Here is a 27671-nt window from a genome sequence, read left to right as displayed (position 1 = left end):
GGAGACATCCTCAATATATATTTTACTCCTGTGGTGCCAGGCACGGCACACTGACAGGAAGGCATCTTTTCCATTAAACTGTGAATATATTTATCTTCATCAACATCTCTATTGTACATTCCTCGTAGACACTGCGGTGGCCGCGGTCCAGAGCCAACAGCTGGACAAACTTTCGTCCCAGTCACTGATCCAACGGTTAAAAATAACTGCGCATAGTCCTCTCCAGTTATTGCCCGGGCGGTTGAATCAAGCAACATCTGATGGTGTTGGGACACTCGGAGCCTTTGAAGGGCTTCTAGGTAATGAAACGACACAGATATCCATGAAAATAGAAACAACTTAGAAGAAGAACACTTTTGTGGAAGAGAAATGGAAGGTATTCTGGTGGTATAATCAGGATTTTAAATAAAAAAGAGAAATGTGTCCATCAAGTCATATTCCAGACTATGCAGTGTTCTATTCTCAGACTACATATTGGCTACACATTTTCAGTCCACAGTCCACAGCCCAGATTATACTATATGTATAAACTAAAGAGAAGTTTGCCAAGGTTCATACAAATTATTCTTCACAAAGAGGACATATTTTCAGGAAAATTTAAGAGAAAAAGCACAACAATGTGTGTTTTCTAGCATTAATATTAAAAAGACAGAAAATCAGCAACATATGTTTTTATTTGCTTTTGAGCACTGTACCTGTGCACATATCACAATTTCAATAGCTTATATATGTTGTATTTTAGTTGCATTTTCAAGTAAAGGTAAAAACAAGCTTTATCATGGTTTACGTAAAAGTAAAATTCTTAACACTAAAGCCCCATGTACACCTTGAATTTAAATGTAATCTCTTTATTTGTATTCTTTCCATCCATGACTAACAACTAATAAAGTCCTCCATAAATAATGATTTCAAAATAACTTTACTACCCAGAGTGAGCGGAGGAGGATTAGGCGGTGGCAGGGTCGATTTTTCCATCTTTAATGGATGTTTTAGTCTCACAAATGAGTCACAGCTACACCAGTTGCATGTATACCTGGGATAGGTGCGACTGAGATGAAGATCTGAGCAAAAATACGAGCCAGGCTGCGAGTCATTTGAGCTCCGGGCAGGTCAGATTGCATTTCAGAGTGTAAATGGGGCCTAACAGAGCGAAACAGTAAAACCAAAGAAAACGATTATCCCAACAGAAGAACTAATGAAGACCCTTTTTTCCTTTCAAGTACAATATTCAACAGCACCATCTCATGGGCTTCAACATACAAATTCATACTTCTGTTTTTTTCAGGAGTCCTTTTTCTCTCTCTCAACAAGAAAATACACATCTCTGTTAAAGCGATTCTATAAATATAAACTGTTTTAATGATGGCTAACAGTCATGTTTGGTGGTGGGGGTGAGTCCTGCTACCTGAGCACTATAGTTTCAGCGTCACTCTGGAAGTGCAAAGCCTCCTGTCTCGTGATTAACTGGATGCCTGGCAGACAACAGAAAGTGGCTTATAAGTTCTTAGGTTTTGTACATGCATTTGTATTTGTAAGAGCTATTTTATTCACATTTTAAACAGTCTATTAAGCAAATTCTATGACTTAAATGTTATAAAATTCACTATTACCTAGGATGCACATGATGCTACATTATACAGTTTGCAGTGGGTCTATATGTGTAATCTTGACAACAACTGCATTTGCCATTGCCTGATACATTTGCGATTATTACAATTAACGGAGAGTGGCAGGCATTCCACAAGGTGCATTCTGACATATTTTTAAACTAAAACAAACAAAAACTGTAACAACAAAATCATGGGTGTCGCGTTTGAATTTTTTGGAAAAATAAACTGAAAAGGGTCACATCTGATTGGTAATACAAAATCACATGAACATCCACCCTGTTTTCCTTAAATACAAAAGGAAGGACACCACTTGTAGTTGGAAAAGATTAACAAAGAAAAAAAGAATGCACCACATCCAATTCAGGTGAGATTGGAAAGCTTGGAGGGAGGAGGGAGGAGTGGGTGCGGGGGGGCAGACAGTGGCAAAGGGAAGTCCTGTAAGTGCACTAAGTACAAACTAACACCCCTCCCTCCTTCCTGGACACCTGTTAAAACAGCTAAAGCTTATTACTTCTGGCCCCACAAAGGTAATAGGGAGGTGATGACTGTGTGTGTGTGTGTGTGTGTGTGTGTGTGTGTGTGTGTGTGTGTGTGTGTGTGTGTGTGTGTGTGTATTGCTGAAGAGGCCTGCGAGGGGGCTGAGTGTGGCTCACTCCACTGCGTTCATCAGTCGACAGACACCTCCCTCGATGGCCAGAGATTGGCCAGGAGTGGTCCCAGGAGGCAATCTGGATATGTGGGTCTGTAGGGCAAAAGAAGACACACACACATACACACCCGCACAATTAGAGTGAATATATACAAACCGAGGATGGGTTCGATGAGGCGGGGAAAGTAAATCAAAACAGATTAACACAGTGGTTCTTAAACTTTTTCTTTCGCGCGCCCCCCCCCTGATAGTCTGAGTGATGGAAGGCTCTGGACGCTCATTCTCCTGCAGCGAGACGAAGATGTATCACCTCATTCATTTACCGGAGGCGGTCCTTATTCATATCACTCCTCTTCCGATCTCGCGCACTGCAAGAAGGTCCTGACTTTCAACTCAGGCCAAATCCATTGCAAGCAGTTTGTTATATGCTAGCATTGTGTACCTAATGTTTCAATTGACCATGTTTCAGTCATATTTAAGTATCAATTTGCCCTTCTTCAAAAAGGGCCCAGGGAAAAACAACATAATACAGCTGGAAGTAGCCTCCTGCCCAAAAATAAACACACAAACAAACCAAATATGTCTGTAATAGTACATGCAAATAAACCAGATGCTGCAACTTCGACAAGGAAGCAATTTTCTAAAAAGCCAGGAGGAGCAGTTTGCTTTGTGGCTTGCTTGAATTTAGGGCTGTCGCGATTAATCAGTTAAATCGACAACTCAATTGTTTTTAAATAATCGATTAAAAGTAATTATTCAGGAGTACGACCCCACACTCCAGCACAGGTGGTGGTAATAACTCAACATTATAAATATTAAACTTGTCAAATAATATACAACAAAGAAGAAGACTCAGCATAATGACAAAAGGCAATAGTGGCAGCCCTACTTGAATTATATGGAAATGCAGTAAGTAATAGGTTACAAACTATCTATCAGCCTGTACTAAGTAAAATGTAACAATTGTCTGCAGTAGAGTTGCAGCACACATGTAGGGACGTCTTCAAAAGTTACTACAAGTGCATCAGAAGCAGGTTCCCAAGCAGAGGGAGAGAAGAGTAAGAGGAGGAGGAGCGCTGGGGAGCAAACACAGCTGTTAAGTTGAGTGTCAAGCTGCCAGTGAAGCCTCGGTGGAGAGATCAAAGGTGATTAACTCTGACTGTGCCAATAACGGCAGTCCACAGTGGTCAAGACTGGCCTGAGTGCAGGACACAGAATTGGCCTGATTTCACCACTCCAGTCAGGAGCCCTTATTTCCCCGCTGAGCCTTTTTGTGTGTGTGTGTAAGCCTGACCTATGGCTTTTTGCACATGGAGGGTAACTGTCACTACAGTGAGACAACAGCCAGACAGGGCCACTCACACATGGCAACGCTCTTATGGGCTATTATACCTCCAGGACCATTTTCTGCATTCATCTTCATCCCTTCATCTTGTGAAGATGAGGTTAAACAGGGGCTTCCGTAAAGACTCTGAGCTGAGTCACAGTCTGCTAATGATGACACGATAAATGTTTTCTTTTTAATGTTTGCATGTCAAGAGTGTGTTGAGCCGACGTTGTCCCTTTAAATAACACACTACCGATTAACAACTAGCTGTATTACTTCATATATTTTGCAGCTGATGATGACACTCAACGTGTGTTAAATGTCTCCCCCCCGACATGTGCTGCTTGATAACTCGGGTTATGGGGAGGCACAGCAGTGAGGATGAGCAGTGCTTCAGTGGTCAGACCTGTGACATCATGTCTGGTCAACATCAAGCTGCATCACAAAGTTGTAACTATATGAGTAACACCATCTCACACAGACTGTTACACGCACACTATACTATTCCTTTACTGTGATAAAGGCCCAAAATATGGAGCAAAATGTATACATGGGTTGCTGCACCAGTGCCTCCTACTGGTTGGGACCTGCACTTGACATCACATGTAACATGTCATCGTAGCATGGGACTGTCATGTAAATAATCATCAAAATAACCACAGTAATATCTAATTGTTGTGCTACTATCAGGAGTTATCAGGACTTTTTGGCAAAGTCAATGAGGTTGAAAGAATTTTGAATTTGGTTGCATAAATATAAATATGACATAACACTGGTGTGCGTTACAAACTAACGCATGTATGCAATTTTGTTGAGTAGCACCACCAAGTTATATGGCCGATTGTGATCAGTTCCCCTTTGAATGAAAACAACAGAGGTGAAATGTTTACGGAGGCAAAATGTTGCAATGATCAAGCCATTCAGAATGACAGAGCAGAGAATAACAGCAGAGGAATTATATGCCAGATAGACCAAAAAACAAACAAAAATATTCAACGCTCTACTGACCCTGTTGTCAGCTTGTTATCGGTGATGGAGGGAACCACATGACAAAAGTATGGTTGAGACAAAACAAAGTACAAAACACAAAGTTCCATTGTATCCGTTGGCAAAAACACACCGGCTGCGTGGTGATACCAATGTGTTTAGGACCCAGAAAAGCCACACATTAACACCACAGAGGAGGCCAGGGGACAAATTTAGATCTATGATTATGCTCTGACTTGTGTGTTGTGGTTTTTACATTCCTTTCTTAAAAAAAATGCAAAATAAAACACAATCACATGGCCGTTATTCCCCACGCGAGATGGATAATAAAAACAAAATGCGCCGTAATAAAAGACATTTGTCATGTAGTACACAGTACAAAGCACACAATAGCCAGGAGGCCTGAGATGCACGCCATTTGGATTTCTCCAGCCTGAGACAATTTAAGCGGCTAAAGCTTTATAGTGGTAACGATGTCCAGGAGGAGGGAAGTGAATCATGGTCGTGGAGCTGTGGATGCGGCGCTTCTCTTTACTCTGCGCAATCACAACAAACATTAAGGCAATAGCCTAATTGTTTCAGAAGCACCGCCACTGGCCTCTCCACGCCGCTTTGTAAAATGCTGTGAAACATACCCTGATGTCCCAATGTCCAGGTGCTCTGTTCTGCAACTGTTTTACAGTCTAGCGGCAAAAAGATTAGAACGAAGAGTACAGACCAAACACATCTGAGAGGAGCTGCTGCAAAAAACGTCTGACCTCTGTGCTACATAGTCCTGCTCCTGTGCATCAGGCCTTTCATGTTCTTATCACAGGGGAGCAGAGGAAGGGAGACCCTGTCTGACTGGACACTAGGCCAGTGGGATGCAAACAGGAATGGGAAGAATGCCTATGGAACAGCAGCTGAGGTTGAGAATGGATCTGCCACTTCTGTTCCACACAGACTTTACCTTCCGACGGGGCCCTGAAGGTGAACCTACAGAGCTTTTCTGTGTACTGACTTTTCATACATGTGCTTAACTTAACATGATGGGCACTGGGACCTCAAGTAGCTAATAAAGCTTTATGAACTTTTCTTCAATCCCAATGACAGCACAGCCAAGATGACTTCATAAAAAAGCTACGCATGACTTAATGCGCAAATGGACATCTGTATTTTTCCTCACAAAGCCAGACTACTTCTCATGAGCTCAGTTTTTGTTTTGTAATTTGAGTCTAGAAACAACCACCAAACACTGTCACTGTCATGCACTGAAATGACCCCTGTCTCAAGGTCTTATATCCGTGTCCGGGCCAGACCACAATGAGCAAAGTGAAAAGCACCTTGACTGTATGCAGAAAGAAACCTTAAAAAAATAAAACAAGATTTCTATAATAGGAAACTTTGAGCTTAATATTCAATAAACTAATATTTTGTGAGATATCTACTAAAAAACAGGTGCTTTGGATATCATATCACAAGGTAAAGCTCTTGTGTTCAGCTCAAAACAAGCTTTTCACTGTGGGAGATTTTTCACACCAGTGTAAGTTCTGCCACTATACTGCCAAATATTGGTGTTCTAAACCTTTAAAGGTCCTGGATACACATGGAACACCTGCATGGGTGTTTTCACTTATTTCAGCAGATCAGACCTCTTTTCAAGACTGTGTGAGTTTGCTTGATTGACAGCTCACTGACACAGGTTTGTGCCTGTTGGTGCAGGATAATTTACACATTTACTTTATGACGTTTGGAGCTCCACTTCAACCTGAGGAGAATCCAATCCACCAGAAGAACTGAAAACGTGTGTGTGAGCAGGCCAGGACAGAGATGCTTGACTTTACACTGGCTTAATATAAAATAGCAAATAGATTCTTTAAAATAGAGTCTGGTGGTCTAATTTTTTCTGGTGGTCTATTTTTTTTTTTTTTTAAATAGAGGCCTCCTAAGTATTCAGATCACCCTTATACATTGAACAAACGCCACAGAAAAACTGGCTTAACACTAAATCCAATGTTATGCCGCACTGTTTTTTTTGGCAACCCAATTGTCTTACCACAACATAACTAATATCATGTCCTCCATTTCAAGAGCCTGAAGACATTAAACTGGATTCCTCCTACTCACAGCTGCTGTTTATTTTCACAGATATCATTTTGGTTTTCACTGCCAATCAAATGCTGCTGCATGTCTGCAGTGTTTTTTTCCACAAAGACGTGAGAGGATGGGCCACATTTTTGTGTGAATGACCTAAGTGTTAATTTCCCTAATGCAATGTACTATCCTTACGCTGACGACACTGAAATTTATTGCTCCACATCATCAAACACTTTAGTTTCAGCAGACAGCAGCTCTTAAAGAATCGACCCGGTGTCTTCAATTATTGGATACCACATACTGACTATATTGTTGTGCCCTATGATTTATCACTGCATCTAATTATTTCACTCACCACTGTACACTTAATGTTCAAGTAGAGTAGCCATCACTTTACAACCACAGACATACCCACTGGCTGACCTTCATCTCCCAATGTATCCTTGGTCTGGTCCCTTCTTATTGGTTAGGCTACTGTTTCTTTGTAGAGACCATAGCCAGTGGAGGGCTATATTGAAATCATTTTGCTCAGTTGTTGGTTCCTCATGACCTGGGTTAGGAAAACTATCTTTTGAGTATGCCACCCCCTCAGCCTGGAACCTCCTTCAGCATAAGTTCAAACTGTCTGAATAAATCATGCTCTGGGAATTCAAACTGATTTTAAAGGGAACTGAAACGGAATAATCTTGGTAAATGGTTTTTAAATTGTACCTCTAACTTGAACAAATTTGCTCTGGGTGCTACGTGTGTCGAGTGTCCAGGGTGTACCCTGCCCTCGCCCGTTTACAGTTGGGATTGGCTCCAGTGACCCCGTGACCCACTAGTGCAGGGGTGGGGGACCTCCGGCCAGCGTGACACTCTTCCGATGACGTCATATAAATAATTATATTGTGATTATAATTCTGATGGTAAAATCGAAATGGCCTGCGACAGGAAAAAAAGTTCCCCACCCCTGCACTATTGGATAAGGGGTGATAGATAATGGATGGATGGATGGATGGATGGATGGATGGATGGATGGATGGATGGATGGATGGATGCTACATGAGTGCTTAACTGTGACTGTTACCGTCAGTGTTTAAACTGTTTTGTGCTTCCCTCTTGGTCAGGTCCCTCTTGAATAATGGTAAAATAAGATAAAAATATATAACAATCACATTGCTTTACAGTTTGTTGAATTCAGAGGCTAGAACGCTGCAGTTTTGGGACTTATTAATGATGGTAGATATAGTGTGGAGAAAAGCATGATGGTTTATGCCTGTGCACTGTATACCCACCAGTGCCCACCACAGAAAGCCTACCTCCAAAACTTGTGGTGAAACCCAATGTTTGCCTAACCTCCAGCTATAAATATGTCATGTTGCATAAGTATGTGAAAATGAAGTCTAACTGCAGCGGTATTTGATGATTGAAATTGCCCCTAAAGAGTACAGGGTTCACTGCGTTCTGTTCATCTCTTTAGGTTGGCACAGGGGTGAAAGGAGAGCTGGCATGCTCACATTCCCCAACAGAGTCTGATACACTGAGCACATTTAACAAATATGCAGATTGATATCGATATCCCCGTTGGTTCGTGACTTTCAGTAAACTTTGTCCATGATACTTTAGGACAAGGTAAGGCCTGAGAGGGGTCACGATGAGAGGGAGACAGTAAAGGAGACGGAGAGAAGTGGGGGGCGGGCGGGGGTGCTGCAGAGAGGTGGGACGGGCGAACCCTTTGAAATGTGACCCAGGCTTGAACAACACTACCCTCTTTTCATGCAGAGTGACAAGGATACTTCAGCCAAACAAATCAGTGTGAGCCAGTGCAGCACGCAGAGCCAGGACACAGGGCACTGCACTGCACAGCCCTAAGCCCTGAAGCACACTGACTGATTCTAACACACACTTTATGCACTGAAGACTTTAAGCTAAATGATTTTACTGTGTCTGCGAGTGTCCTACATTACAACCAAGCTCAACATGGAGGAAGCTGTCATTTTATCTGAAGCCAGATCAAACAGCAATTCTCTGGCAAAAGAAAAAACTGAATGATCGTGATACTCGGTTACGTAAAAGATGCAATTGATTGCGATTGTGATTTTAGTTGCCGTGCTGGAAAACATCATCACTGTGACGTGTAAAGTAATCCTGCTCTGCTATTTCAGTTCGGATCAGTCTGAATGAATGCTACAAGCAACACATCAGTGGTCCATCTGTGCAATAGAGGGGGGAGTGGCAATGGAGAAGCTGAATAGTTTCGAACACTGAGGAGTCCTGTAGAGCTGCAATGAATGATAATAAATGACCTAATAACCTTCCAGATATCAAACAGGGACAATACTGTATATTGGACATGTTGTTTTCATTGGCTGTGATACCAATAACGTAGTTTGGAGCAATTACTGCACAGTGCCAATAAGCTGACTCATATATCATGGACTTATAACACTGGAAATGGAGGAATTTCCTCAGAAGTAGTCTAACAAAGGGCATTTCCTACTCTGCAGTCTGACAGATTTCACAAAGGTTCCTCTTTATTTTAACCAATGTTTTTTTCCACAAGGCTAATTCTCTAAATCATGTGTTTCGAATTAACATCATCTTTCATTCTGGAAAATTTGATGTAAAACAACGTTCAGCGGGCCTGAAGCAAATCGTGTCTCAAACTACCAGCCATTAAAAAAAAAAGCAAAACTAGTGCCCATAAATTATGAAAACAACATGAATGATGTAACTGAAAACCACTGAAACTGGTCAACAGTGCGTAATTATTATACATACTGTGAACTCTGTGACTTGGCCCAACACCCATGCCTGTACAGTTTGTTAATACATCAAAATGTTGCATTTCCAAAGAAATTTAAACTCATACAGTATTTGTTTTTGCTTAGCGTCAGTGGGAAACTCACCTTGGCTTTGCTGTCTTGAGCAGACATATAGCCGACACACATGCTCTCCGTGGTGTGACTCCATAGGAATTCCACTGCAACAATACACACGTAAAAATGGTTAAATGCAGAATCAACTGGAAACAGATGTAGAGCAGTGCCGAGGTGTGAGCAATGAAAAGACTCCATTAATTATTCAGCTATGGTTAAATTTAACATTGAAACAGTCAGGTGGCAGAGCATCTTTAAATATGGTCGACTCTGTGCACGCCATATACCATGAAAATATATGGCATCCAGGTGTGACATGAGAGCAGAGTTGGATTCTAAACTTAATTACAGCGCCAAAAGGATGTGGTGGAGATGTAGAAGGAAATGTTATTCTTGTACATCAACAGAGCCCTTTCCAGTGCTGCACTCACTTCACCAGTAACAAACAGGACCTCAAACAAATGCTGCACCTAAACTAGTAAACAACCGCAACTTCCAAAACACGTATCATTTGTAACAGAATAAGCCTACTGGCGAGAATAACTGATAAGACAGATCCAAATACCCTTTTAGTTTTTCCCTGTATGATACAGCTTGAGCAGCACTGTATGCAGACCCTCCTAGAATTCACAATTTTGCATCAGAATGATTAACAACCAATCTAACACATTTTTGCAAAATCTTAGTTTTGTCTGTTTCCTGTCCCCCGTTATTTAATGGTAAAATCAGAGGAAATCTCCAAGAAGAAGAAGAAAACGTTTAAGGAAGAACTGTCGCTAAATCAAATGCCATTATTGCAGGTTTACAAATGGAGGAATTTTTGCCAGAAGCTCCAGGTAGAGAACAGCAAATCAACCAATACAAGCAGTTGAACTGGGCAGTACACCGAAGGCCTCCACTTATCTGAAGATTAGCAATTGATTCTTCAGTGGGAGGTCTCGGTTTGAAGGGGCGTGAAACCAGAGCCTGGTCTGTGGGAAGTTCAACCACAGACCACCCGCCTTTTGCTTATCATCTGCTGTGATTTTAGATTAAGCTTGAAATGAGGAACATCTTACCCAGTAAACCCTGAATATTTTGCGATGTCTGAGCCTCCACACATCTGCAGCACCGTAAGACAATGACCCCACCCAAAACGCGATCCTCGCTGGCCAGGAAGGGCGAGCCTGGATGCAAACAGAAAACATCACATTTAAGGCATGGCATAAACATGGTACAAACTCAATAAGTCAATCAATGGAGCCTTCAGTTTACTTAAAATTATCAAGTACAGCCATTTCAAACAAAGAATAATGTGAAAACTAGACAAAACCTGTGAAATGAAGGTGATCCGTGAAAAATTCCTCCCATTCAAGTCGTTTCCCTTTCTGGCCAAGTTGAACAACTGAAAGCAATTACGCTGTCCTGATGCCTTTGTTTTATTAAGCAGACTTTTCTATAAAAAAAAAACTTCATCTCATTTGTATGGGCAGGTTTTAGCACATAATAGGTAGTGTAATCTCTCCACACACACACTATACACTACTGTGCTACAATATTTCACTTTGTTTGAACAAATGCATCCACACACCCAAAGGCTTTTGAAAGCATTCTTTAAAAAGCACACAATTTGATTCTGTAGAAAGTTATGCTGAGTTTCACATTACGTATGATTGCATGAGATGTGTGTTAAATATAAATTGGACTGGCTGAAGGACGATCGAAATAATTAAACTACATCTCAAAGCGACAAGAGATGGTGTACTTTTGACATTTCTCACACACAGACGGGGGTCATGTAGTGACGTCCCCTTGCCTGGACAGCATTACACAACATACTGCTGTAAATTCAATCATTATTAAGTTGGGTATTGGTGTTTGTACATGTGTTTGGCAGGTGTACCGCATGAAGCATTAAAAACCTATAGTACAGATATTATACATATAATGTTTATAGAAGTGGACTTTAATGTATCGCAGATCTAGAGTGAGGCCTCTGCATCACAGACACTGTCATCGTTGCCCCTGCTAAGGCAGGATTTACGGCGCTTTGTTTAACTTAATGTGCGCCTTGAAAGGAAACAACAGAAGAATTAACTTCAAATTGACTCCATCCGGCCCGTCCAAACTGTCTTGGTGTTACAGATGTCCGTGACAAAGCCAACAAATGGGGACGGACTTCTAAAGGAGGCCAGAGGAAGGCTGAAACCACCACATGCTTTCACATATCCTTTCTTCCTGCGCTCCGTCTCCTCTGCACCACCCCAGTGGCCATTCTCACTCCAGACCCAGCGAACGAAGAGGCAAACATAGTTAACAAGGCTTTCTAAAAATTCACTACGTCTGAAAATATGGCAAAAATGACATCTTCACATGAACTCGGAACAAACACATTTTTCTCAAATTATCTGTGGCTGTCAAGTATGTGTGGAACATTTCAAGGCCTCATTTAAAGTGAAAATCATCCATAAATCAAAAGCTGCCTTGCCTGGCCCTTCTAATTCCAATGTTTCCAGCACTTAGTTAAGTTTCTTTGCTGTAGGCTGTGTCTGTTGGTTAGTTTTATTTTTCTTCATGCATAATTATCTGTCTCTCAAAACACATTGCTGGCTGACAGTCTGTGTGTGTATGGAAAGGAGTTGGAATCAGACTGGGTGACTCACTGATGAACTTATTTTGCATAGCCTCCAGCAGTGCTTGGTGGGCATCCTCAGACTGCATGGCAGCGGAGCATTCTCGTGCCAGCATGGTGCGAATCAGATGCTCTCCACAGCCTGGCAAAAGACACAGATAGTGAGTGAGCTTGTGTGATGTGTTTGTAGTGACTCATTTTGAAGCAGGAAATATGTCTGTCTTTAATCAAAACTGCATAACGTCTCGAGAGAGTTTGCAGAGCACATAACACATGGTCTGTATGACTTTTAACACTTTTACTTTGTATTAGTTATATCTTGCTGTTGATGATCCCATATTACAACATACAGTACCTGCTGGTTTTTGCCTATAAGTGTTTCAATAAGTGGACCCCACACCAATCAAACTCAATTTAACTTGAAATTATTACCCAGCGTAAATCCAAATTATAAAAATCCTGTTCTAATTTCAATTCAAGGACTTAAAAAAGAAAAGACAATGACTTGCAGCTGATGCACTGTTTGCCAAGGTACACTGGTCAGCGGTCAGGCGTGCAACTCATTTCCTTCGTTTGGCTGATCTTGTTCCACACCAAGGCAAAAGTATAGAGATAGGAGATGCATTTACTTATGTACATTTACTATATGTATTTCAGATGTCTTAGCTAGAGCTTAATGGTATAACGTCTTAAACCTATAGGTAGAAAAAGAAATCGATTTGTGTGTGAACATTTCATCAATTTCAAAATCAAGCCAGCTGAATTGAAATGCCAGCAGGGAGTGCTACAGTTAAATCGCTCCATGGCCCCATTACAAATGATATATTGCAAAGTGTAGAGGGAAAAGAAAGCATTTTGCTGATTTCTACTTAACCAAGCTCCATAAAAGTAAAAAGCACGGGCAGCCTATGCAAATGTCTCACCTACCCTCTACAACATCAAAGACATACAGAGCAGGTGTGTGCATGTTTATTTTTTAGATCTCATTATATGCAACTAACTGCTATGAGCACAACAAGCAAAATAAATACCTGCTGTTGCTGTGAAAAATGCCTTAACACACTTACAATATGATTATTCTCAAACATAAAGTCCGCCCATACTTTGGTAAAAGAGAAGAAACCTAAAAGTGCAAACACATCTGGCAAAAGCGCCGGCGAAAACCCATAAAGAGTGAAGAATATAGCCTGGTTGTTGTTTCTGTAAACACAAATGAAGGCCCCATAAAATATCAGGTAACTACAACAAAACTGTATGTCTGTCGGTAACTGTGGAGACCAGATGCCTGCAGTAATTTGAAGTTCTTTTTTAACGAGAGCAGAATGTCGGATTGGCCAGGTACTTTGCCCTTTGTACTGTGTTTACCGTAAACTGCTCTGTCTCAGGGGAAATGCACATTATGGCAGCACAACCACAGTGGAAATAGAGCTGTTGTAAGGAGGGCAGACGAAATCACTCGAAGAGAAACGTCCAAAGTAGAAAACTAAATGACGCACACTTAGTGACAGCTAACAGAAGCAGGAGTAAACAAACTGGGCTCTCACTAGCCACAGCAAAGAGAGAAAAAAGACCTGCATATGCACAATATTAAAACAGAGGGGGTTGGGTGTGTGTAGATGGGCAAAGATGGTAAAGTGGCCGGGGTTGGGGGGAAAGGATGACATGGAGGGCGAGGATCCTACTCAGTGTGTCAGGATGAAAATGATTGTTTTTCTGTTTCTTTTGATGGGAATGCCTTTCATGTTAGGAAATTAAAAACAGGTGCTGTACTGGAACACACGTTGTGCTCGCCATCCGCATACAGAGAGCTTCTTTTTTATCTCACATGAAAGGCAGGCGCACAATACAGCAAGACAAGGGACGGGGTGAAAATATATATAGGTATATATATATATATATATATATAGCCATACAGCTACGCTTCATAACGTGTATTATAACAGTGTGATGGTATTGCACTGTTTGAGTAATTAACAGATAAATACAGAACAGACTGGCAGACTAAACTGTTAGATAGTGCCGTGATTGCGAAATAAATGTATAAAACGGAAAAAAACAAGTGGCCATGAACATGGATGTGCTGCACACTGTTTGAGGGATTAAAGGCAGGTGCTTGTTTTAAAAAGGACGGACCGGTCACGTTGGAAAACATCCTTCCCAGAAAAGCGGAACATGAGACATTCCAGGCAACCTCGGAGGCTGATTTCAATCATCAGGAACTGAGTGACCTACTCTTGCAGCACAACTTTGAAGACTAATGTCATTTACGTGTATATCTAACAATGTAGACTTCAAGCTTCCACTTGAACAGCCAATTTAAACACCTGCACTGAATTAGTCTATAAAATAATGAAAAATAATAACAATAACCATCAGATCCTGAATCTATTTCTTCAAACTGATCATTATTATCTGACAAAATAGTTTTGAAAGAAGAGTGTTTATTTTATAATGATATGAGAAAAAATGACCTGCCCTGACAGGAGCATCTAGCATCTTGCAGAGAGACAGAAGTTCTACTATATGTGGGTTTTTGAAAACCATGTCTAGGAAGCATATCAACCCATATGGTAATGTGGTAATGGTAAACCGTTTCCTTGCGTACATCACACTTAAAATGAAGTCACTTCCTAGCTCCAAAGAAATATTGATCTTAAATTGTGGTTAATTCCTGATTTTGTCTTAGAGCTAACTGGGTGCACTGTTGATCTAACCCACATCTTCCACTAAATAGGGGTTATCATATATTCAGACAAGCTTTAGCGGTGCAAAATGCTGTCTGTCGGTCCAAGCACATCAGATTTTGGGCCTCAGCCTGTCTGATCAAATCAGCTCCTCCGCACTGAGTTGCATTAGGCTACAGATCCACATCAAAAGATTTAATGTTCCCCAGAAGCTACACTGCAGACAAATGTCTACACATCACTGAATTGAGCCAACACGGCCTCTCTATTTCACATTCAGAACCATACAGCGATGTTCCTCTCAGCTAAAAGTCATGCACTCTGATTTATGAAAAGACCACGGCACGCATGTGTATATTGTATAAATAGGTTCAACAACAATGACAGTGTTGGTTACAGGGGGAGTTACAGGTGATCAGATATTGAACCCGGAACCAGTTTAGCGCGCGCGGGCGCCGGGAACGGCACGGGACAGCACGTTTTTGCTTTTAGAATCTCTAGAGTCTTTAGTACATGCCTGGATGATTCAGCTTTCAGAAAATGATGCATTAAAAACAGTCAACTTATTCTCTTTTCATATCTAACCAAATGGATTATTTCCAGTTGTTCAGTGGAAATCAGGGAATTTCTGTGAATGGGGGTTACGCCAGAAGATGAAAAGTAAGATTAGAAACTTAAGAGCAACAAATCCCCCCCCACCCCTACCCCCACCTCTTTTTTTAAACTTTGGAATTGAATATGAGAACAAAGTGACAGCAATGGACTGAACCCCATCCAGCACTGCACCAACCAATTTAATCACAATAATGCGAAACATGAGATAACATCTACAGCTGCATTAACCCTGAAAGGGAGGTGGTGAGAAAAGACGTGGAAAAGCCTTTAACAAATAGCATAACTGAAGTACATAAACAGTCATGATCACAATCTGCACTGAAAAATGATCAGGAAACTTGCTGCTGGGGGATATTCTGCTTCTTCTACATAAAGAGAAACACTTGCAACCACCCGCTCCTCCCCCTGATGCTGACGGTGCAGCCATGGAGGCAGAGGGAGACAGAAAGCCAAATGGGAAAAGAACGACTATAAATCATTAATGTGGACAAACACTCTGAGTTGAGGGGATATGAGGGCAAATGTAAAGGCCAAGTCCATATTGTACAACAGATAGCACAGAAACTCTCATCTGGCTGCTGTGGAATGCACAACACTGTAGCTGTAAGTGGAGATTTAATGTTTTGCCATCATTTTCTAGTTTCAAGTAATTAAGAAACTTGAAAGCATCAAAATAATATGCATAACACAGTATTTTGGTGCATTTAGACAGTGCGAAGACAAATTAATTATGCTGGATAGTACGAATCTGAAATGGCATTTCAGTGCAAACATTCTGTAATAGTGCTGTTTGAAATTATTCTGAAGTGGCATAACTGATATTTACACAGAAATGCTACTTTGCTTTTAGTATTTCCCTTCCGGTTTGTCAAAGTCAAAGTCTGAGCTGCTGTCCCGGAAATTTGCCTTTTGCAGGACACGCAACAATTTTCTAATGTGACAAACACTTAGTGAAAATCAGAAAAACAGAGAATAAAATACAATAAAAACTGATAACATCACTACTTCGACATGTGTTGTAGCTATATATGCTTGACTGTCACGCAGAATCTCTTTCCACATTAAGAAAATCCACTAGTCTTGACTCCGGCATGACACACATTGCATGATCCTTAGACAGTTGATCATTTGATTTTGAACCAAGATACAGTGACCTTTGTAATTCAGACAAGAATTCATACATATAGCAAATTCTAGCAAAACTATGTATGAATGCAGAAAACTATACTAGTAGTAGTAGAAGTAGTAGTTCTGTTTGGTCTGCACTTCTCCTACAATCACATTCATAGCAGGTGTCCCATGTCAGATGTCATTGCAAATCCAATGGGCTTTGCAATGCACCTGGCATGCAGCTGACTAACAAAGAGCGTAGCATGATGACTCAATCATCCGAGGAAGTGACTGATGAGATTCACTCAGCAGGAATGGTTGGAGGTCATTGGAAAGTATTATCATGCTGTTTGAAGCTTGACTCACTGGGGCCAAAGAAGAGGCTCACGTTGAATTTCTGCCTCAGATTCATATCATCTCCAAAACAAAAAACGCAAAGGCTCGTGCTTCACTCTGATTGGAAAAAATGTGACACCCACGTACACACATATACAAAACACACAGTATGATTGTACAAAGTGTGCTGTGGTATACCTGAGGTACTCACTGCTGTAGAGTAAGGGTTCATATTACAGGCATTTTCAGCCCAGCAGCCACATCCATAATGAGCAGCCTTTGAAAAGAGAAAACAGGCCAACATGTTAGTTTGTTCGTTTGTCAAGTATGCAAAATTCAGCAACATATTACAATGTGACAAAAGTACTTTAAGTTCAACATCAGCAGTGTACAGTAGAGCATTAACTGGACAAAAGCCACTAAAATAAGACAAACTGGATACACTTACTATAATATAGACCTGGGTCAGTTCTGAGGTAAATTTATGTTTTAATTCTCATTTACTTAACAAAACATCAGTAACTCGTGCACGTTTCTGAAGCTGGACAAAGATGTGAACGATGCAAAGACAACGTGAGGGGCTGGACTACCTGGCCAACCCTGCCAGGATGTTTCATTGCGAGACCACCACTGGACACCGCCGCAGCTACATTCCCTTCCAGGTCGACCACAACGGCTCCCACTGTGTCGAGGCACCCTGAACCATTTTCCTACATCACAGTGAAGACATCAGTCAAATAAAAAAGAGTAAAGACAAATATAATCACACGGGTGTTTTTAAGCATTTTTTCTTGAAATATGCGTTTTAGCTAGAATTTCAATCAATACATAAAGTATGTGGTGAGTTTATGAAGGACACATCTGAGCAAACGTTCCTACTCTGAAGAATAATTTTTGGAAATTGGACCTCTCCAAAATGAACAAGAATGAGCATTTATGAGAAATTTAACAGTCATTTTTTTTCCACGACTGTCAAAATGTGCTGTTGCGATTTCATTCGTTTGTTTTCCTTCCCTGATTGCAGTTTGCCTTGGAAAGGACTCGTTTGTGAACCATCATGAGTCAGGCTGCATGCGTTTTAACGCCCAGAACGACGTTATGATACATGAACAGAGCTCCAATCCTACGAGCTTCTGAGTCACTCCACTGAACCTGGACTAGAGAGAGACGGGTAAAGAACAAAAACAGCCTTCTCATCTGTCTTGCGCTCCCCTTAATCAGCCCCGTCCCGAGACTCACTCGAGGCTAGAGGGAACCAGAGCCAGTTCTTTCCAAATGCTACAGAGACCATCCTGTCATTCCTTATCAGTGACCTCGAAAAAAAGGAAGAAAATCCACAGCGAATAATGTCAGCTAAATGTAAGAGCATTTTTGGGATTATGATATACTTTAGCTTTTCATCACTGAAAATCACAACCACTACATACCATCATGAATACCTTTCAAGCAGGTGGCCGTATCTCTCTTTAAAAAGAATGCAAATGTTTTACGGCTTGGCAAACACAGAAGCATAAAGCTTTCAAACACACTGGGTTTGAAAATTAAAGCCAGACCTGCAGCAATTAACATTTTTCTGTGAACCTGAGTATCTGATAGTCGCTTTTAACACAAAGAGAGGATATTTTAGATGAATTGACTCGGTTGGTTAATAACTGGATGCCAGATTAAACTCGAGACGACTTACATGTGGGCAGTCACAGTCTAGTGAACAAAAAACACCAATGGGTCACAAAGGTCTGTGTAAACATGTAAGAGACTAAAGAGAAGGGAGGGCAACTTGAACCTTACACTCACATTAGACAAACGGGCCACCTGACACATGAATCAATCATTTTAGACATTAAGGCCCTAAATCAACACACCAAATGTCTCAGTTGTTAGTCTTTCTTTTTTCATGAATATCCTGCTAATACAGAGGATTGATGTAGCAGAACAAAATAAACAATAACACTGTTCAAAAACAGATCAGCATAATACATAACACGTTTTAGTCCATTTCACACAATTTACGCCCTAACCAAGAAAAACTCTCCGATTTCGCTTCTGCTGCTGTTGGTGTTGAGTCCAACTGCTTTCTCAACGGCCTTGCTGCTCAGTGTACTCAAATGTTGCACTAATTCACTTTAACACATGAAATCATTCCTTGGAACCCTCTGCATGACGCAGACCTTTATCTCATTTGATGAGTAAGGACTTGAGATTATAGCTGGATGCATCTTCTTGGCTCAGCTATGGCAAATTATTAAATTGCTTCCCGTGACACCAAGACTGGCAAACGTTAGAGTTTCTAGGATGTACCGACAGTGTTAACCCACGCAAACTACCTCTGCACAGTGGCAACCCTGTGGGTGGCGGAGAATAGTTAAGAGAACTTGTGTGGAGGCAAAGGTAAGTATAAACAAACATTTGCAAGAATGAAAAATACAGATAAAAATTATCAAAAGTGAGCATAAAAATAGTATGACACTATTAACAAACTAAACAAGGCTTTATTTATGCTAAGGATATAAATGTTACTTGCACCAAAAAATAAATAGACTTCAAAGTAGGTATGCGATCATATGGATAGTGATAAACTGCTGGTGTAAATACTGGCCTCTCTTCTGTCTGGAACTGTGGAATTCCTCTTAGCAACAGCCCCCAACTCACAATTTACTGCCAACACCACTACTATACCTGACAAAAGTTAAAATCCAACTCTTAAATATGTTTTATAGCAGAGGGATTAAAGCTGCAATCTTTGTGCAGTGAATTTAGTCAACATAAATCTTCCCATCTATTGCCTGATTAAAGTCTGCATTTCCTCATTAGTGCTGGTATGGTGCTGTAGAAAATGGGTTCAGCACACATGGGAGCCCTAAGCGCTAACATTTAACTGGAAAAATATTACTCACATTTTCACTTGATTGTCGTCTCTTCTTTGTCTGATTATGTCCCGCGTCCATTTTCTCTGCCAGCTCCATTTTGCGCTTATTTCTCTTGTATGCAGATAAACTGAACTCTGTAAATAACAACACCCTCCCACCATTACAATCACACAAAGGCCTTTGTATATAAATGAGGAGATGAGTGAGGACAGAGCAGACTAGATGATTTGCCAGTGCACAATAGATCTACTTCTGATGCATTAATGTGAGTGAGAGCAGCTTAAAATATTATTAAAATTCAATTAACATCAGACAAACATGTGCGTATAGTGTTTTTAAAAGATTAATTTACATGAAGATAGTATGGTAGAAATAGTATCAAATGAACAGAGATAGAAATGTCAGAATTTATCAATTTCATAGTAAGATGAAGGCTGTAAATGGGTGAGGACAAGACTGCAAAATCATACAGACAAAATGCTGTGTTATGTGAAAAAAAAAACTTGCTGTCTCCTCAACTATTAATGCATTAATAGTATAATTTATTATTAATGTATGTGTTCATGGCAGATCAAGAAACTTGGCATATAACATAAATCTACAATATGAATCTCATCAATACATACTTGTAGCCATTTTCTCTGAGGGGCATAATGGTATTCCATGGCTCACAGCCCAATCGTGTGCTCCCCGTCCCACCAAAAAGCTGAGAAAGGACATCAAATATTAACAAATGGAAATACAGACTTATTAATGCAGCACAGATTGATGAAGAGGATAATCACCAGGGAGGTATTCTGCCAGCTGAAAGTTTCCCTTTCTGTGCTTCACTCAGCAGACGGTTTGCAACTAAAACTGGATTCTTAATACCTGAAGGAAAACACAGGGTTATCACAGAGTTAGCAATCCATTTGATGTGATTTTATAGGACAATAATTAAAATCTAAATAGTGAATTGCTGATTTATCTTTCTTTAAAAACACATAATCTTTCATCTCAATCAATAAGGGCGAAAATCTCTTTTCGCACAGCTTGAAATATTCCTCACACTTGGAATGAGGCAATGCTGCCTTAGGCACAAGGGATTTATTACAAACATGCAGCTGTACACAAGTCTGAGTGGACTACAAAGTAACGCTGTCACCATTTATCAAAAACTAATGCATAGGTGAGGTATTGAAATGTGAAATTTAAACCATTTTAACATCATTTACACAATGCGCAGCATCATTGCATTGCTACTGTCCAGCAACCAAAACTGTTTCCGTTGACGGTTTAGTACGTTTATCACTTTGTCTCTCAAACCGCTGCTCATCTTTGAATTTCAATTCTAAGCATTTATTCATGATGTACAACTTACATGGAGAACTGGTAATTAAAGCAATCTGTTGTCCTTTGGGGAAAATGTGCTCATTTACACCCGATTCTGTAGTTAATAATCTGTGAGCTCTTAAAAATATCCTGAAGAAAATGTTTTACATGTAAGACGCGGGTCAGTGTCAACTCTCCCTACTATTCTGTAAAACTCTCAGCTACACGGTACAAAGAAATTCATTGTAAAAGGATGACATTGGCTTAGTCATTGCCATTACTCTTAGTGGACAGAAATTGCCAAGATATATAGCTGTGATATCAGTACCTGAAGTCACTCACCACTAATGGCGCCTACGGCTCCATAATGCAGCGACTTCCCGTCCATGATGCTGGCATCACACTCTATCTCCCCGGATAAATTCAGGTTGGAGCCCATTCCTGCGTTAGTAAAGGGAGAGTCCTGGGAACAATTGAAAACATGAAGAAGTGTTAATAAAATCACATTTACTATGATCCAGAACAGTTTCATAACGGAAATTACAGCTTCTCCACAGTTTAATCCACATTAAAGAGTCTCTCTTTATTTTACATCTTATATCATCTCCTTTAATGGCAATATTTCCAAACTGAATGGTCATATTAAACATCTGGACTAAGGCACAACTATGAAAGAGCAAATTACTGGTGTTGAACTTAAATCACCACAGCATTTAAGCAATCGCTCTTTGTCTGGCTGGCTCAACACACACTTACGCTACTGTCAATCTGTCTGATCGTAGACATGGTCCCGCAGTCTGTTTGGGATAATTGTCTTCACATTGGTTTTGGGACAACATTGTGTTGCTAGCCAATGAGCCTCTGTTCTTTATTACACACCATTTATGATGCGGAAAAAAATAGTTAGGAAGTTTTGGATGGAGTAGTCTGTGTGAGTTTTGTGCCTAGTAGCTGTGCTCCTCAGGAATGTTGATTATGATAGCTGACCGATTTACAGGAATATTAACACCCTAACACATCTTTACACTGCTGTCATGACCAGTATGAACTAGTGTGTATATCTGATGTTTTAAACATGAAACAGAAGTGTTTCATAATTGTTTGTCGCTCATATTTCCAGCACATTGTAGATTATACTGCTTTGCATTATAAAATCATGAAACTCGACGACAAAGGAGTTAAAGAAAGAACAGCAAAGGTACCGATAGGCGGTTACGTTCGCATACAAGTGAGTACTTGCTGCACTCCGCCGCTCTGCAGTATTGTTTAGCAGCTGTGGAGTTCATCAGTGTCATTGTTCTTTCGTCTCAAAGCTGCCCCGAAGAAAATCACCCCTTACATCATCCAACAGGATGTGCGTAAATGCATCAGAGGCCTGTTTCAGATAAACACACACACATGTCAAATTATGAAATTATGTTTCTTATCAACGCTCGAAGCTTTTTGGTTGTTTCATGTATGGCCTGGTTTAAAAAAAAGAATGTATATCAAGCCCTTTGATTGCTCCCGATTAAACTGAATTTATAAACAGCAACCTTAGCATTAGAAGTTCCACCTGTCTTTTAGGTAAAAAATGAGTTACACCTAAACCTAGTCAGAGAATGATGGTTTATGTTCATGTGGGGATATTTGTCTTTCAAATTTGTGGGATTAATATATTTCAAAAAGTCAGGCCAGAGCGGCAAAACTGAAAGCCCTATATCTCAAAATGAAACTTGTAAAACCCTAAGGTCAGGAAATGTTGAGTTCATATAAGCAAATCTGGATCAAACAGGACCAACCTCAAGCTCAACCAGTGCTGCAGCCACTGCCTCCATTGCGAGGGCACCAGCTCTGAGTCTGTCCACAGCCTGGTAAAGACAAATGTGGACAATAAAAGCTTCACAACAAAACAAAAACAAACCAAAATACCACCACAGCTCATGTTACTTTAATTCTGTCAACAGCAACTGGCCACCACATGATCAAGACAACATGCCTCAAGATGGCCAGGACTTCATTTCATTTGAAAAAGAGTGAAAGACAATTCCACCCCATGTTCCCTTACAGAACAGCCCCAAAATTCATTTCATTTTGACAGAAAATACCATTTTCATAATACATGGATATTATGAGTAAACAAACAGACTTGGATGTGATGCCTTAAGAAAGTATGCAACCCCTTTGGTTCATTTTGTGGTGATGCCACCTGAATTTAAAATTAGGACAGCGGGTGTGTTTATCTTCGTAGAATGGCCTAGAATTCCGAACAATACATTTACCTGACGCATACTTTGTTCCATTGTGTCGCCTCCAACCTAAACGACACTTAAATAAGTAGATATGCCTTCAAATTTTTCTGAATATTGTTTCAATGAACTTGAGTTCAACTGTAGCCAATACAATTGGTTTGACACTATTCAAAATACAACACATATGTTTATGTGACTTTCCACAGGGGACAGGGAAGTAACTCTAGAATAAATGGAGCTAACCACAGAATTTGGATACAGTGCTCTGATGAGGCCTGGGGAGGCAATATAACTATGTGTTAGGGTTGAGAGTTCAGAAGAGCACAATGGTCACATCAATGGATAATGGAAAGAAAATCATTTAAAGAGTCTTGCTGGGACTTGGCTGTCCAATTCAACCACTTCTGGAGACAGAGAGACATAACGGCCAGCAAAGAAGTCACGGGGGGGGGGGGAAAGGCATCTGAGGACTCAGACAGCAGGAACCAGACACAGCTCATCGCCCATCGTAGAGCATCTCTCTCGTAAAGTGGTGGTAAAAATGATGGGTTTTCTTCACAGCCGCAACAAACTGATGGCCATGTAAGGATAAAAGGAACAATGAATGGACCTCAATGCAAATTCCTGAGAAAGAACCTGCTTCACGGTGCCAAAGAACTTTCAGTTCTAACAGCACAAAGATCTTACTACAGCCAAATGAAAACTGGAATAACTTCAAAACAATAAATTGCTTTGTCTGCACAGCCAAAGCACAGATCTCAATCCCACTTAACATCTATGAAATAACTTATATAAATAAAATATCAGCTGCTCACAGATGACCTGAGCAAGCACAGGGAGACAGGGGGCTTCCGACAGGGAGGAAATATTTTAACTTTGTCATTAAAAAGTAATTCATATAATAACAACAAAATAAATCCTCTCTTATTGATTGATTTGTGCTGCAGCATCCTTAAATGAGAAAACAATTATGGGGTGATACACACTCTGAAAGCACCAAGTCCAAGTCACAACCCGAGAAAAGAACAACCGTGCGCTCATAGTTAGAGGCAGGTTTACATACATTAGGTAATTTAGCAGCTATTTCTTGTTACATCAAAACAAAAAATAAACAAATAAATCATAGCAAGCACAATGAGAAGTGTTTAGCTTTTTACATGTGTTTCACATTCATTAAAGTGGATGGATTCATAGGTTTATTCAGCTTGTTAGTATTCTGTAGTATTGTGTTCAATACTACAAAATTACCCAGTAAACTTACTCGCTGGCAAGCTCTTTTGCACACATGCTTGTACTCCTTGGCCTTGGACTCAGAGTGGTATCCAGCTCCTGAATATAAAGGATGTGGAAAAAGTGCTTGATTATCTTTGAAACGTCGCGAACATGATCGCTATTAGCTCTACAACTAGTTGCTGCATGTCATTTTGAAAGCACCGATCTACACAGACAACAGAGTTCAACAGAGCTGACACGATATCAGAATCTCACACTGTTTTCTCTTGAAATGACGGCGCTAGAATTCCCTCACAAAAGAACGACATCGATTCAAAAGCTGCTTATTGGCGTCTGACAAACTAGCACTGAATGAGCAAGTGGCAGATATTGTTACTTGTGTTGTCTTTTAAATTGTGCCTTAGGTCAGCAGAAAATCTTGTAGCCTACATCCAGATCTTGTAAACATCTCATAAAACTGTATAAGAAAGCTGAAGTGGTTTCCTTATAGTACAGCCTGGGCAGAGACCATAAACAATAACATTAAAGCCCTTATCTGTGCCTGGTGTACTCTACCCTTTCAACCACACGATCTGCATGCACGACATGTCCTACACTGTTGCTGAAACCTGCATTCCAATCACAAAACAGAACTTAAAAAATAAGTAAGTACTGAAATTGGCGATTTGTCTGACACAGATGTTTCACATGCTTTCATAACAATACAACAATAACCCAGTATAACAGTATAAAATACAATACTTCCCATAAAAACAGATGCAGATCAACTTTGATACTGGTTATAAGAATAATGAAATTTTAGCAGATTTTGCATTATCATCATGGACTCTTTATTGTTAAATCAATCTTACCTGCATGTACTAACACAAATCCACCTAGAGGTTTTAGCTTTTGATTCTTGCTTGATTCCTGTTGATTGCAGACTAAATTGGCCAGGGGCGGGGAGGGTTGCTGCTCTTCAGCAGAATTCATTACATTTTCCATAACCCCTGCATAACTCGCGAAGCCAATCATGGCCTATCAGACGGTGGTAAGGAAGTCATTTCAACAGCACGCCTGAAAAAGAAACAGCAATAAAAAGGTTAATATTTCAGATATATAAAATACAAAAGTGTCAAGAAATGTTTTGATGGACTATACAGAGCCAAAGGGACTCCTGCAAGAGTGTTCTTGAGAGCCTGGAGTAAGCACATTTTTACCTGAACTAATTGCTGTAGCTCAATTCTGTTAGTGAAGTGTTTGATTGAAGTGAAACTATGTAAACGTCTGGGGCCAATTCACTGCACAGGGTTTCAAGGAAACCAGGTGTGTAGTTGTGGACATTAATCTAGGACAAATCATTCTGGCTTTCTCAAACACATTTACAAAACGTATAATGATTACATTTTGCTCAGGGGGTCAACAAAATAAGCCAGCAGGTAATTTAGATATCTAGGTGGACAGGAATGATATAGGGCTAGTTTTAGAATGAATATTAAGAAATGGCTTCTACAGAAAACTCTTTTTGTGAGTGTGTATTCAGACCCCTGTTTTGATTACTTCCACATGTGCAGTCTTAACCAGTTAGCATTGATTGAATAAGTCCCCAAAGTCCAGTATCATTGCTTTTGATTTAATATCAAAGACCATATAGGAAATAAGTTGATGACTTTATTGTGCCATCCTGGAATTGAAACATCAACAGTAAATCAATTAACTGACAAAGTGATAATGTTCTCCAAAAATCTTGAGTGATTGCAGCTCACTTAAGCAATCCATTTCTGATGTCAGATAAAACATATTGAACATCCTTGGTCGTCGGCTAATTCAAGACTAGAATAGTCATCAAAATCTAGCAATGTCTGAGGTCAAACACACTTAAGAGCTTTGTAGCTGTTGCTGTTGCTGTTTGACATCATCCTGTAAGATCTGTATGTACCCTATGACATCATTGCAACTCCAATCTACTTGTACTCTACCTCAGGGTCTATGTATAAAGTTCAACAACAATAGTAGTGATAATACAACCTTCCTTCCTTCTCTCTATCTTTCTCTCTTTCCCCTCTTTCTAATATATAAAAATGATCTCCAAAATATCCTACAACTGTATGCACAATGTCATGTACAATGTTTGCTTCAATAAAAACAAATTGCAAAAAAAAAAAAGCTTTGTAGCAACTGAGTGGGAAATTTGTTTAAAACTTCAATGTTGATGACGTATGGTAAGATGATCTAACACACTATGCAGCAATCTTATTTGGCATCAAGACAAAAATATCTCGATATCTCTTTGCCTCTATTAGGTACAGTGGTGGTCTTGATGTTCGTCTTCATTCATTAAGATTTTAAAAACGCTTCGCAATGTCAGCACTTTCTCTTTCCAGTGCAGTGCAGCCGGCAACGGTCACTTTAGCGGATCTGTCGCAGACAACAATCGCGTTAGTGGCTGTGTTCTTGGGGAGATTCAAAAGTGGAAAGTGAATACACAAAGATATCCCCCAGTAGCACAAGTTGGTGAAGTAATGTTAAAGCTGACAGTTTAAAGTCTCTGTTTACAAATACACCATATTGAGTATATATCAAGTACCGATATATGGGCAACACGGAAGAGGATAAGAAGAGCAGAAGAGTTCTTGCAAAACAAGTAGTTTTGTATTTTCGTTAGCCTGTTAGCTAACTAGCTAACAAAACTGCCAAAACAAACTCAACTTACGATTTTTACTCCTCCTATGTGCGCAGCAGGCTTAGCAGGTAAGAACGGCGGCAATTGGCATACATTTGATACGCGCGAATGACAATTGAACCAATGGATTTAATAAAAACAAACTTTGCAAGTAAATACTCTCTCTTCCCTGTTTGCTACCCACAGCTAGTCAGCGCAGCGGCAGCATCCAAACTGCTTCCTGGTTCAGATATACGTTGCTAAGGAAGTGCGTTCACCCAAACATTAGCCCACGTGATTCAACTAACGTCATTTTTCCGAGGCGATCGGTTCAGTTCTACACTGCAATAAAACAATCACATGTATTTATTGTTCGAGAAGTGTATAACCTACGATGATCTTTATTTGCTGGTGTTGTTGAAATTCTTTTTTTTTTCAATCTGTATTTGTCAACGGGAAGTATGTAAGAGGCATTTAGTTTTGAAAAGGTAAAATTTAGACTTTGAAAGAAAAAAATAAATT

At 40.2% G+C, this 27671-nt stretch overlaps 1 protein-coding gene across 2 annotated transcripts; it reads right to left on the bottom strand.

The window, feature by feature from the left end:
- Positions 1–2156: 2156 nt before the first annotated feature.
- tasp1 (taspase, threonine aspartase, 1) lies at positions 2157–27378 on the bottom strand. Of its 2 annotated transcripts, XM_076165671.1 has the most exons (14): positions 27201–27378; positions 25360–25564; positions 24537–24604; positions 22826–22894; positions 21387–21507; positions 20519–20603; positions 20360–20439; positions 19761–19867; positions 17457–17576; positions 17065–17143; positions 12153–12263; positions 10569–10676; positions 9541–9614; positions 2157–2352 (listed from the first exon to the last, which is right to left on the bottom strand). In XM_076165671.1, exons 2-14 carry the CDS (start codon positions 25520–25522, stop codon positions 2260–2262), a joined length of 1278 nt encoding a protein of 425 aa, XP_076021786.1. In that variant the 5' UTR covers positions 25523–25564; positions 27201–27378; the 3' UTR covers positions 2157–2259. The 2 variants fall into 2 exon arrangements, with proteins under 2 accessions (XP_076021786.1, XP_076021796.1); XM_076165681.1 differs by lacking the exons at positions 22826–22894; positions 24537–24604; positions 25360–25564; positions 27201–27378 and adding an exon at positions 22247–22316.
- Between the last annotated feature and the right edge of the window lie 293 nt (positions 27379–27671).

This window comes from Genypterus blacodes, unplaced genomic scaffold (assembly GCF_046128005.1).
Source record: "Genypterus blacodes isolate CSIRO-AG114 ecotype Tasmania unplaced genomic scaffold, CSIRO-AGI_Gbla_v1 ptg000012l_1, whole genome shotgun sequence".
In the NCBI taxonomy this organism is placed as follows: Eukaryota; Metazoa; Chordata; class Actinopteri; order Ophidiiformes; family Ophidiidae; genus Genypterus; species Genypterus blacodes.
This window is presented reverse-complemented; position numbering and strand designations above follow the sequence as displayed.

What these genes read in the sequence shown, in the direction of transcription:
- tasp1 (XM_076165671.1), bottom strand. Translation starts at nt 25,522, where the DNA reads ATGATTGGCTTCGCGAGTTATGCAGGGGTTATGGAAAATGTAATGAAT. An exon ending in ATTTGTGTTAGTACATGCAG is followed by an intron (nt 24,605 to 25,359) that starts GTAAGATTGATT and finishes CTTTATATTCAG; the next exon opens with GAGCTGGATACCACTCTGAG. An exon ending in GCTGGCAGAATACCTCCCTG is followed by an intron (nt 20,440 to 20,518) that starts GTGATTATCCTC and finishes GTCCTTTCTCAG; the next exon opens with CTTTTTGGTGGGACGGGGAG.